The sequence below is a fragment of the Cherax quadricarinatus genome, chromosome 32, assembly GCF_038502225.1.
Source record: "Cherax quadricarinatus isolate ZL_2023a chromosome 32, ASM3850222v1, whole genome shotgun sequence".
NCBI classification, from domain to species: Eukaryota; Metazoa; Arthropoda; class Malacostraca; order Decapoda; family Parastacidae; genus Cherax; species Cherax quadricarinatus.
In genome coordinates this window covers 6,051,281-6,064,268 of record NC_091323.1, presented here as the reverse complement: position 1 = coordinate 6,064,268, position 12,988 = coordinate 6,051,281, and the positions used below count along the sequence as shown (strand labels likewise).

Below are 12,988 nucleotides of genomic sequence, written 5' to 3'. Positions count from 1 at the left end.
TGGGACATGTTGAGCAATCCATTGGGATGTGGGATGGGGTCTGAAATAGTAAAAAAAAAAAAGGGGGGGGGGGTGACAAACAACTTGGGCTGGACCGTCGTTGGAGGGCAATAAGCAATGTGAATATTTTATAGATTAGGACATATGGCGTGGGGAGGGGGGGGGATTACCACAATTCTTCACAGGATAGATTAAGCGGTTGTGGTAGTCTGGGCATTTAGAGAAGTTGGGTAGAAATTATTGCAAGGGCTTGTAAATCCAGGGTGGAGGGAAGGTGGGGTGGTGGTAGTCCTGGGAAGGCGTGGAGGGGAAAGGGTGGGGATAAAGGTAGTTTACTGCTAGGAACTTGGACCTCAAAGGTTTGTGAATGTTAGTGGAAGGAAGTGGGTTTTTATTTGACGGGTTGGAGTGTAAGCAAGGTAATACCTCTGAAGGGAGGAGGGGAGAGTGGGGTCAAGGAAACTGGTTGGCTGGTTTCCCACTCCGGAGGTGGGATAGTACACTGCCTTCACTGAGGCAGGGATGTAGTAGTAAGTCATCTGTGACATCAGCAAACTTCTGGTAAGTGAAAAAGTTCTTTTCTGTGGTGTTTACACTACATTGGTGGGGAACTTTAGATGTTTGTTAGAATTTGCTTATACTGACAATGTTCTGCTGCAAAAAAAAAATGAATACGAGGCTTGCTATGAGGACGACGACTCCTTGTGACTGTACATGCAACGTAAAATCTTACTGTTAGATTCCAAAATTCAGTGGAAATTACATATATGCATAAACGGTTCATGTCTTTCCTGCCTATACATAGGCACAAAAGCATATAATTGAATGTGTGCATATTCATACATTTACATATACCTGTTCTGTTAATAAGTGCTCGTACAGATGCCCAAACAAACTTGTAAATTTATAAATGTACACATGCACACGAGCTGGAGCCTGTAATTTCATGCATACATGTGTATAATGCATAGTTTTAACTTGGTAGTATTATTTTATCCTGCATTATATTGTTTACGTAGACAACTTAGGTAATACAGGGAATAACTTTAGATCACACCAAACTCTTCTAGTATTGAATTTCATTTCTATATTGTGCTAGACTCTAGCATCCCTCTGAACAGAAGACTGCTGAACTATGCCAGACGAGGATACTTTTCTTGGATCGTCCAGATTCCACATTAGATCTATTTCCCCTTCCCTCCCCCAGCGGTAGATACTTAGATATCGGCTCTTCAAAATTTAATTCTAGTATTGTTCTGTGACGTTTTTGATCAGCAAATTTGTGGTTATCAAATTAGGCAGCAATAGCATCACTAGTAAATAAATCCACTCTGATAATTCAGGTTAAACATAATGAGCAAAATATTTCTGAAGTCTTTAAATTGCTTGCAGGCGAAGCCGAAGAAAATCTGGAAATCTGAATGCAAAAAGTGCCTAGGAATTTCCTTTAGCCTTTCATGTTGACTTGCTGCCATAACTATAAGGAATTGACTTTTTTTATATTTTATGTTCGGTCTTGGATTCGCAATTTTTGTTTGAGGATGATTCTAGTTTAGAACTACCATGGATTTGAAATTTACGGTTAGTGTTTAACTTTATATTTTATATAATTATTAACCACTAATGTTCTTAGAGAACTGACCTGCTAGTTGAAACTTGGCTCACTAAGAGTTCCTCGTTGCTTGCAAGAAATTGGTTAAACCTGTGATCCAGGAGACTAATAACCTTCACTATTGATGCAGGATGTATGTTATGGTGGGAGAATACTTCGACTACCTGGATGACGCCCAGTTGACGGCCTCTGGAGTGACAGACATAACAGGCTTTGCTGATGCTGGTAGTTACTACCTCGTCTTTGGCATGCAGTCAATGGTTAGTAGCATTTTAAGGGGGTAATTGTAAAGTATTTTACCATTTCCTCTGCCACGATAAAATTGATTGTACATGCATCATGGTTAAAATGGAAAAAAAACATACGAGCGCTTTCATGTCCTTACACGCTGCACTTAACATGTAAGCACATGAACGCGATAGTTTTTTGCACTTATCGGCATTTATAAATCTGCACGTACGTGCTATAATTCGATCAGATTCGGGCAAGACCCACAAGTGGGTCAGCGGGGACCAAATAATAAAAGCCGGTGAGAGGAATGTCTTGTTTGTAGATAACCAGGGCTAAACCCAGCAGCAAGGAATTGTGAAGCAAATGTTGACTATGTAGAAAGCACGAGAAAGTACTGCCTGAATCTTGAGCTGTGGTATATCTTGAACTAGAAGGTAAATTGGTGGCTAGATCTGAAAGCATGGAGAGAAGGCAAAATATGAATGTGATTGGTCATTTCAATTTGAAGAGGTGGCAGCTACGTCGTGATTGGGTGGTATTCTTAGATGTGACCATATTAGTCCTATTTTCCGGTCGTGGAGCAGTTTGCAAGTCTTGTATGCAGATTTTGATAGTTTTGACCAGGTGAGTGGAGTCTGCATTTAGTTCAAATAGGGATGGTTTCAGTGCAATGTCTGCAACCAGTAGTAAGTGTACTAGAGTTCCATGGTGCATGATATACTGTCAGTTGCATGCAGCAACTGGTTGAGTGGATTTGCGCAGGAAGTGAGGTTTTTCTTAAGAAATTTCTTCAGGTATTGGGTAAGCTTGCGGCAAGTTTCAGGTGGTTGTCTTGGCTCTTGGTGCTTGTTGTGGAAGTTTAAAGTTGAAGTTGATTAGTCAATAGTAGTAGTGGTGGTGGAAGTTAATGGTGGCTCCTCATTGCCGTGCATACCTTGTACGTGTATTTGTAAAAAATATTAAAAGCTCTAGTAACCTGACCAGCTCCTGTAAATATACATTATCTATCTAAAACTTTTTGAAGATTTTTTATAACTCAAAATGGCATTAAGTAAATGTCAGTGACGGGGGGGGGGGTGTTAACTAAAAAAAAAAAAAAAATCTTGTGAATTAAGGTGGAAAAGACTATAGTTAGTGGCAGTCCTCAATGTTACCATGAAACAGTTTTACACCTGCTAGCAACACTTTTAATTATGCATTTCAATTGTTTGCTTTATTAAAATGTTTTTTCAGGAAAGTATTTTTCATTAAATTTTTTCTCCTGGTTAAATTTTAATCAGTGACTAAATCTGAACCATTAAACTAAATTGTTTTTCATGTGGTACCAATGGTCTAAATGTAATTAAACACTGGTAGGCACAATAAGCAACTGAGGAGGACTTGCAGTTAGTATGAAGGTTGTCAGTTACTAATCAGGGGATTGGAGGGGGTGGGAGAGTTTAATCATGTAATCCTAAAACTCTTGCCATGAGGTTAAACGTTATTCTTCACCTCCAAATCCCCGAGTTGCTTGCAACAGTGTTAAGATTACTACTTCACCTCTAATGGCTAGAAACTCTTAACATTCTTAGATGTATTGAGTTTCCTGGTACACTGGCAGGAAGGATCACGTGTATACGAATTCAACCTGGCCCTGGAGACCTTGACCCTGACCCAACAACTTCCTGAGACTCGGGTGTTGAGCGTCCATCACTACCTCGACCACCATGACAACAAACATTACGTCCTTCTAATGAATAATGATGCCCCAAATATCTACTGGTGGAACCGTAAGTGTATTGTCTACTATAGTTTGGCATGTATATTATAAACTGGCTTACTATGTTGTGGGTTATTAGGTTTAGTGGAAGGAAGATTTCTTCCTCCAATATCGAGTTAATTTACTCTCATCCTCATAGTAATTCCCCCCCCCCCAGTTTCTTCAGTCTAACTCATGATACATGGGAGGATTTCTTGTAATTTTTCCAAGGATTAGTCCCTTAAGGTTGTATTAATATAAAACTAATGTAATCATGATCAGTTATACTCCTTCACCCTTACGGAAACTAAACTTTTCTAATTTTTAAGGTCAGAAGTATTAATTGCCCAAATCTCAAATTTTACCTTTAAATGTAAAGATTTAATTTTTGGGGGGTTCATAATCGACACTGCTTGAATGGGAACTTGGAATAATTAGCAATTTTTCTGCAGTCCTAAATACAGCATCTTTACTTTCAAACAGCCTTCAGTGTATTAAGCCCCTCCTTTTTTAGTTTTCTTTAACTTTGGTAGATGTTTAAACAATAACTTGGTTTTTAAGTCTGAAATACTTTTACAGATAAGCAGTTGCAGAAGTGGCAAGTGTTGGACTATCCCGATGTTATTGATCTCACTAGCAGTGTTGGAGTCCTGCCATTACACAACCTGGAGAACCTTCTCTTCGTAACCACAGGGGCAAGTATTTAATTATTTTTCTAGTAATGGTGTCAAACCTAGGAAAATGCTTTAAAATGTTTAATTTTGACTGAAATTTGGAATTATTTCCTCCCTAATATTTAGTATTGCCAGTGGAAGGATAAGGGGGAGGGCGTGTGAAAGTACTGACGGGGATAACTTAAGAGATTTAGGGAGGCTGGTAAATCACCTTTTTAGTCTAATCTTAACTGTCACTTAGCATCCATATCTATAAATCTGACTACATCAAAACATTCGTATGATCTTTAAAATTTCTTAATCCTTTCCCTCTGAAGTAACCTTTTTAAAGTGTGTCGACAGGCAACAATCACGCTATATGGAGACGACTTAACGGGCCACTACTCTCCTTCCTTCAGTCTACACACATCTTGCATTACCGTGAAGGACGTGTATGGAGTCAGACTAGAAAATAACTATTATATAGTTTACATTTGTTCAGCCACTGTAGACACTTTGGAAGCAAAAGTCCTCGATTTGGAAGATATAATATTAGGTGAGATTTATTTCGGAAACTTAGTTGAAAAAGAAATGGAAATTGACTAACTGAATGACACTTTATACAACCTTTCTTTCTAGATGAGGAACCTGGAGACCCACTGCTAAGGTGTCTGGCTGACTTGTCTAGTATGCTAACAGCAAGAAAGTCTGAAGTTTCTTACCTTGAAGAAGTGATCGTGAAGGACTCTCTCATGAGTGTCAACCATGCCCAGGCTAGTTTTATGCTTATTCAAGGGTGCAGAAAGATGGCCAGCGAATTTAACAGATGAATAGGAAAATTGAAAATAGGTTAAAATTCAGGCTGTGGAAAGTTTTAAGTACGGCTGTATCTGACTGAAATAATTTCAGGTTTGGAGTGGGCCTGTAGTCTTCCCGGAGTTGACCGTAACTGGTGAGATGTCTGTTAGTCACCCGGTGGTTATCGGGTCGCCAGTGGGAGCAACTGGAACTAACGAGTCTGTAGACCATTACGAAGCTGCCCTAATGAATCTTGAGGTAATTTATGCATTGATAAGGGAATTAAATGTGGATTTTAAGTTGGTTACCATGGTTAACCAAGCTCTAATCTGTAAATTGTATATATTTTAGACAGAGGTAGAGGCTATTAAAGAGGAACTACCCATGGTGTTGCTGTACTCTGGCTCCCAGACCATATCTGGACCCATCACTGCTACCTCCCTCTCCGTCGATCACGTCTACTTCGATGCACTCGTATTGCAGAAGGTTAGTGAGACGCTGCGATCTGACTTAACATCAGATTCCTTTCTTTCTCATTCTCTCTCTCTCTCTCTCTCTCTCTCTCTCTCTCTCTCTCTCTCTCAGCCATGGAATTTGTGCCTTTTACATTCGAAAAGTTAACCCGTTTAGGCTGAGGTTTTAGCAGTCGGTGATTAGTCTCTTGAGACTTGAGAAATTTTAAAATTTTGTCTGCGCTTCTTGTGGAGCTGATGTTACCACTGACTAATCTAGATTCTCAGTTTACTGGGTATTTAGTCTTTGCTGCTTTAAACCAGCTTTACAGTATTGGCTAAAAATATATTGCACCAGAACTTGTAGAATTAAATAACTGAATAATTAAAATTCAGAAGGCTTTAAATTCAGCTTAGTGTCTGCACAGGCTCGGAAAAATCTGGTTAAGAGGTGGCATAAAATTAAAATTTCAGAATTTGTTCAGGAATGTGCAAATTTGAGTTGTGGTTAGTTACTATAATTCCCAAAACTAACATATGTAATTACTGAAGGAAGGAATGTTAAACGACTGATTTTGAACTGAAGAAATTCAGAGGCCAAATTTTTATTTAGTTTAAATTACTTAAATTTTAAAGTTAGCCTAGAATCGAGTAGCATTAACAAGTCTTCTAACTTATTTCAGGCCTTGTATGAAGTGTTGCTGAAATGTTTCTTTCCAGGTTTGTTAGAGTAGATTGTTGCAGCAGTGCGTCAACTTTAAACTTATTATTGTAACTATATCGGACTTTCTTGCATTGAAGCTTCAGCTCTTAGAGGAAATGTATTTCGTGATTAAAATCTTTGGCAGGTTAATGGATTTCATTTGGGGAGGACAGCCCAAGAGTTTCTACTGGATGATGTTGATCAAACAATAGAGGGCATGTGGCACGTAGACTATCTGGGTACAAGAGTGTTAAGCACCCTGGGACACACAGTACCCGGCATGATCTCTGGAGTGTTAACAAGTGGTAAGTAAGTCTTGAATAATTTGAACAGTATCAAGCTTTCAGGGAATAAAGATGTTGAACTGAACAGATAATGGTAATTAGACATGGCATGGGCAAAGTCTGCATAAATACCTCCTTAACCCCTTTCACTGTCTAAGCCCCTGCTCACGAACTTTCTCTAAAATTAGTGTTTTGCAAACAAATCACTAAATTTTGTTATCCCAGGTTCTCTACACACAGGCTGCTGTGTATAATCTATTACTGTATTAGTGTATACCTGAATAAAGTTTGTCTTCGCAACTACTCACGCTCTTTCCCACACCCACGCTCTTTCCCACACCCACGCTCTTTCCCACACCCACGCTGTCTTTCCCACACCCACGCTCTTTCCTTTCCAGTATCTGGTATCCTGGGCATTGCTTTCGGTCACACTTCTCAAAAACTGAGAAATTAATCTTCAGTGACACTTCATCTGCTAGAACTCTCACTTGGGAAGAGAAGTCCCAAATTCACGGAGTGAGGTATTTCTTACCACTAAATATGGTGAATTGGCACAACCACAATGCACTAGGCCCTCCATATTTTTTTTCATACTAGGCACACAGACCCATTCTATCGCATGTAGGCCTACCAGCTTCCTCCCACCAGATCTGAAGCTGCTAGAATTTTGGCGTAGTAGTACAGGACGACACTGGCTTGCAATATTACGGGACCAACAGTGAAAGGGTTAAGATTGTAGCGAGATGTGTAAATAGTTTACTATAAAAATTTAATTACCAATCTTATTGCCCAGTCTCTGGACTCGTGCCTCTAATCTCCTGGCTACCGTGCCCACTATGGGTATGAGGTGCATAAAGCACATTCAGAGTAGTGATCTGTCAAAATGGGTACCTTGTTTGTAACGCTAAAACTGTCACTTTGGGGTGACACTGCTAAACCTAAAACTTCACCTAAACGGTACAAAGTATCACTGGTTCTATTCTTTAAACTGAAATTCCCTACCTTTGTGCAGACTACATGCGGTGCAGTGCAGTAGAGCAGACAGTACTGGGACAACATACGTACAAGACACTGCTAACCAGGAAAATCTGCGACACGCACTGCAGCAACTCTTCCATTATAATTAATGGTATAAACACTGCCGACATTGTCACTAAGGAAAGCAACGTTACACTTTCAAATAAGGCTTTCACTAATGTAATGATCACTGGAACAGTTTCTGCTGAAACTGTTAATTCTGTGAGTACTTTGGTTTGATTTTTCATATCGGTACTGTAGTAAAATGTACTATATAAGATTAGGTAAATAGCACTTAAGTTGCCTGTATCCCTTTTTGCGAATTTAGATTGACTACAGCTCCTTGAGAACGAAAACCTCCCACATTCAAATATCACATTAGTTGCATCTGTTAATTTTTAACAGTATTGAATTAAATCTGGATTTAGTAACGCAAAAATCCTTGTTAAAGTTCTGAGAGTGCTTAATGTAGAACTGACGACTTGCAGGTGGTGGTCAGGAGACTTGCACACCAAGCAGTGTACACGGATCGCACCTCAACACAAACATTAGTTGGGAACTTCACCCTTAGTACAGTTTTGGTTAAGGGCAATGTTGCTGCTTCCTCGATCAATGGCCTAAATATTGTAGACCTAGACAGCAGTGTTGTGAAGAGACATGGTAACTACAGGCTGGCAGGTGAGGTCTCAGTGCAAGTTTACAGTAAAGATTTTGACTCCAAATTTTAGGTAACTAATTTGGACGAAATAGCAAATTAAGAAAATTTGAATATTTTGCTATAGAGGGGCTAATTGTTGCCAAAATTTTACTATTTTTTTTTAAATCTTTTTCACACTCGAGGGATATTAGTTCTAAGACAATGTATCTTCAGGTGGTCTAGTGTTCGCTGAAGACTTGGTGGTGAGTGGATCAGTCCTGTTAGACAGCATAAACGAAGTACTTTGGAGTAACATTGTGGATACAAACTCTCTTGACCAAATTACCTCAACCTACCACTTCTCAGACGTGTCTATAGAGAGTTCACTAGACTCTGACAGTATTAATGGCGTAAATCTAAGTGATGGGCCAGTCCTTGTCGACACCAACCAGATAATAAACGGTAAGCAGTAAAACTTTAGACTTAAATAAATTTTCACTTTTCAGCATGACCTTGCCGTGAACTTAAACATTTCATTATACCAGTGTGCTCTTAACAAATATAAACTTTAATATTTGTGGTTGAGTGGACTGCTAAATTACAATCAGGAATTGTTAGTTTAGTATTTACCGCCTGCAGACTGCTGCTCACAGTACTGTAGGAATTACCACTCTAGAAGGGGTCTTTGATGCTGGTGAGATAAAAGGAATATAATGGCGAGATAACGTTGATCTAACAAGAGCTGTACCTATACCCATCTTAAGTGAGCATAACTGCCTCTTTCCTCCCTGCAGAGCTTCTCCATGAATGTAACTATGGGATGAAAGATTAAAATTGGATGGAAGAGTAGAGTATAATTACTTGGTATTGTATTAGTAAGTCTGCTGCCTCAGTTTGCAGTCCCCCCCCCCCTCCTTGCTAATGTCAGGAGCACGCCTCCAGGAGTATGAATTTTAGGTAAATGTCCAAATTGGATGACAATCTTAACACTACTCTTCCCCCCTCATCCCTCTATAGACTGGTCGTACGATTGAGTACGTGAATGCTATGGTAAGCTCTGGATTGACTCCATAGAGGTGAACTTTGGTAACCATGACTGGTATTTATGGTTACCAACAAAAATTAAAACTTATAAGCGGCGGCTCGTATTTCTCGAATATTTACAGACTAATTTAAATTTGGGATAAGAAATTGAAATACTATTAAGGTACCTGGGTGTTAGACTGGTGTGGGTGGAACCTTGGAAACAAGACTGAAGAATTACAAAGTCAGATGATAGACTTTATCCTGAACGGCTACCCTCCCTATCCCGGGTTAAGTGTCTTCATTGTTGTGCGTAGAGAAACTACATAGTGCTGCTTAGTTAATATTGACAGAGTGCAGAGATCACTGAAGATGCTTTCTAAAAGCTTTTCTTGAACTATTTTTTTCAGGCTACATAAACTTCAAGGAATCAGTAGGTGTGAGTGGGTCAGAAGGTGTAATAATGGAGGAAGGAGCTACAGTGAACACCATAGATCCCTCCAGCTTGCAGACACTATCTGGTGTCACCGGAACCCTTCTTATTGACGAGGAAATTATTTTCCAAAGTCCATTAATTGTAAGTTTTCTCTTAATGGTTCCCAAAAGTGTAACTAATTTTTTCCCCAGTCTTCTAGGCTTCTAAATTATTTAAAACTAATTCTTACCATTTCAATTTTTTCAGTTGTCTGGTAATGTGAAGGCACCTAGTATTAATGGCTTTCTACTTGACAGTCTTGACACTCTGTACTGGCGAAAGTCTGAGCATCAGAGTATTGAAACTACTGGCTACATTCTGAATGCAGTGTTCCAGTGAGTGCTAAATGGCTTGAATTTCATGCAGAATACGGCAAAAAATTATAACTCGCTAATTGGTAATACTTGTACAGGGGTCCGGTGATGGCTGACACGCTGAATGGATGGATGATAACAGATTACCTGCAAAACACCGACCAGGAAACTGTATTTAGTGACTACTCTTTCCAGGTAGGATATCTGGCTTAAGAGGCACGAAAGTTCCCCAGTCTTTTAATAAATTTTAATTTTAACCCCCCAACTATGATCTACCTTGTCCATAATTACATTTGCTTTGTCCTCTTTCGTAAGCTGAAGTCGAGGATCTTTCCTTAATTCATGGTATAACTTTAATTGAAGACAATGCAAATGCAGTAATAATTATGGAAAAGTTAGATCATAGTGGAAAAATTAGTTATTAGAATAACTTGTCTTAAAAAAAAAAAAGGAAAGTTTCCTAGCCATTTTTTCCTGACAAGCTAAGATTTCCATTCACAAAAGCTTTTCACCCACTTGTTCCCGAAGACTTGACTCGGGGGGGGGGGGGGGGGGGGGGGTTTCAAAGGTTTTTATTATAACTGATAAATCTGTGAAAGGGCATGATTTTGCCACTGCACTTCAGTTAAAATATTTAGTACTTGCAGGGCATGTAAGCCTTTCTAAAAGTCTAATGAGATATTCCTAAATTACAGGGTAGCGTGTTTGTCAGAGGTGGCCTAGTGATGAGAGACGGAAGCAAGATCGACAACGTCGATGTGTCTGAATTAATAGACCAAATTGTTACAGTAAACGGGTCTCAAACTATTTTTGGGCACAAGGTGATTATTTTCAAATAAGATTGTTTAGGCAAACTACAAGTGGCACAAAGTATTAAGATTTGTCTTAAATTGCAGAAGTTCATCGGAAAAGTGAATGTCGTAGACTTGGAGCTGCAAGGCAGACTGAATGGCTTAGACGTAACTAAAGACCTGATGAGACTGGACCAGAATCTCCCACAGACTGGTAAGATAACACTAAAATTATGAATTCATATTTGAACTAATTTAATTAATACATTGAAAAAATTTTTTGCAGGCCATTTGACCTTCACCAGTCCAATAGACATGATGACATTAGATGTAGTGGAGGCTGATGTTACGGTTGAGTCTCTGAACGGCTTAGATGTCCTAACCACCGCTAATAACATGGTGCTTTTAGGTGAAAATGCCACTGTGAGTGACAGCAGTGGCCTCCAGTTCACCGGCGATGTTCATGGTACACATTAATTTTAATTACAAAATTAGCTGTCTTAAAAATTGCTGTTTATTCTTGTGGAGGGAAATTAGCAAATTACTACAGAAGTATAAAATTGCAGTAAAAGAATTACTGGTGCACGAGCTAGTGGATGGTGTAAACATCGAAGACTTGGTGCGGAGAGCCATAAAGAAATCTTGGAACACATCTCAGCGGATTTCCTCCAGAGTAGTTGTTGAGGGAGATGTTTACCTTGCCGGCCCAGCCTCCCTCTCCAGTGTTAACGGAGAAGACTGGAATGAACATCTGAACAACGTAAGTTTTTTTAGTTTGTCTGTTTTCAATTTAATACCTAGAATTTTAAGTTCACTTTATAAAGCTAAATTGCTCCCTTTAGGTTGTTCTCCTGAACTACAGCGGAGAGATCAGTGGTAGAAAGACCTTCACTCTGCCTCTCTACATGCAAGGACACTTCAACCCCACCATAATTAATGGTTTGAGTTTACACGACTTTTCTGCTAGACTTCTAACTCGCTCTGGGGAACAAGTGATCAGAGGAACTTACACCTTCACTGACATCATTGCAAGTAAGTGTGCAAGTGGCAGAATTTCATTTTCATGGATTATGTAAACCATCGTCACTAAATGTAAATTTTAGTTTCTGGCCTCAAACACCCTCAAGTTTGCAAAAGTAGAGGTTCGTTTATACATGATAGTTTAGCCAGAGGAGACAGACGTTAAATGGGGATGGGTGTGGGGGGGGGTGGATTACAGTAATAGATCTAACAAGAATTAAGATGCCATATCCCAGAGGCAAGAATATTACTTGTCATGGGTCTTTTAATTGGTACGAAATTAGCAACTTAATTATCTACTTATTGCTTGGGGATCATTACAACCAGTGAGAAACTTGACGCCTCCACCTACTGAAGGACTGAACTTGGAATATCTGGTTGAGCTAAAGGTTCTAAGAATTAAAACTTCGCCCAAAGTAACAAGTAATTAGAGATGTGCATTGTGTTTGTAGATAGTTAAAAATTCGATATTGCAATACTAGCATAACCTCACATGGGCAGTGAGGCGATTCACCTGGGAATTGCATGGTGCAAAGAATGTTCAACTGGAGAGATATAACGGGTATTTGTAATGTAAAATTAACAAGTCTAGTGATGTGGGGGGTGGGGGAGGTAAGGGAAGTTATTTTGTGGCAGTCGTAAACTTACTGTTTATTCCTATATATAAAAACTACACAGGAAACAGAACTGTTATTCTGAAGATAGTTTGATCTGGAGTCTGTCCACCTTGTTACCCTTTGTTGTCCTGGGAAACTAATCTAAACTTCTAACACAACGTCCAATGACGCGCCACCATAAAATGGTTTCTAGTGATGGTTTAATTCAAGAACCTAGTGGGTGGGGGATGGGGGGGGAGCCGCCGCCACCCCCCCACCCCCTTCCCCACAACCCCTCCCCACCAACCCCTCCCCCTTTGTCTAGCATGTACATCGAGGTTCTCCGATATCTCAAATCTTTCTTCAGGAGATAATGGAGTTCTTGATTCCACCCCCCTGACAGTTGTTAGCCCACTCTACGGAGTCCCACTGAGCAGCAGAATCAGTGGGACTCAGGTGCGAGGTTCTGACCACAGCTTTGGCGAGATGGGTAAGGAAGGAGTGAAAGGTTAGGGGGGTGGGGGGGAGGTGGGGTTTTAAAGGTAAGTGGTGTAATTTGGACGAGTGTGCATGCGTGTGCACGAGTGTTGTGTAATTCGTAGAAAAGTTATGGTCTCAAAGGTCTAAGTTCATTTATCAGGACA

At 39.7% G+C, this 12,988-nt stretch overlaps 1 protein-coding gene across 1 annotated transcript in view; it reads left to right on the top strand.

The window, feature by feature from the left end:
- Positions 1-12,988, top strand: part of LOC128690173 (uncharacterized) — a 94,113-nt gene that overhangs the window by 36,639 nt on the left and 44,486 nt on the right. The window contains exons 7-25 of the mRNA XM_070090433.1: positions 1,743-1,872; positions 3,444-3,612; positions 4,161-4,276; positions 4,598-4,790; positions 4,874-5,007; positions 5,144-5,290; positions 5,384-5,518; positions 6,333-6,492; positions 7,484-7,710; positions 7,977-8,166; positions 8,360-8,587; positions 9,559-9,725; positions 9,831-9,958; positions 10,036-10,132; positions 10,633-10,758; positions 10,834-10,942; positions 11,015-11,194; positions 11,295-11,488; positions 11,571-11,760. Coding sequence (XP_069946534.1) covers positions 1,743-1,872; positions 3,444-3,612; positions 4,161-4,276; positions 4,598-4,790; positions 4,874-5,007; positions 5,144-5,290; positions 5,384-5,518; positions 6,333-6,492; positions 7,484-7,710; positions 7,977-8,166; positions 8,360-8,587; positions 9,559-9,725; positions 9,831-9,958; positions 10,036-10,132; positions 10,633-10,758; positions 10,834-10,942; positions 11,015-11,194; positions 11,295-11,488; positions 11,571-11,760 — 3,020 coding nt within the window. The remainder of the gene's footprint in view (positions 1-1,742; positions 1,873-3,443; positions 3,613-4,160; positions 4,277-4,597; positions 4,791-4,873; positions 5,008-5,143; positions 5,291-5,383; positions 5,519-6,332; positions 6,493-7,483; positions 7,711-7,976; positions 8,167-8,359; positions 8,588-9,558; positions 9,726-9,830; positions 9,959-10,035; positions 10,133-10,632; positions 10,759-10,833; positions 10,943-11,014; positions 11,195-11,294; positions 11,489-11,570; positions 11,761-12,988) is intronic.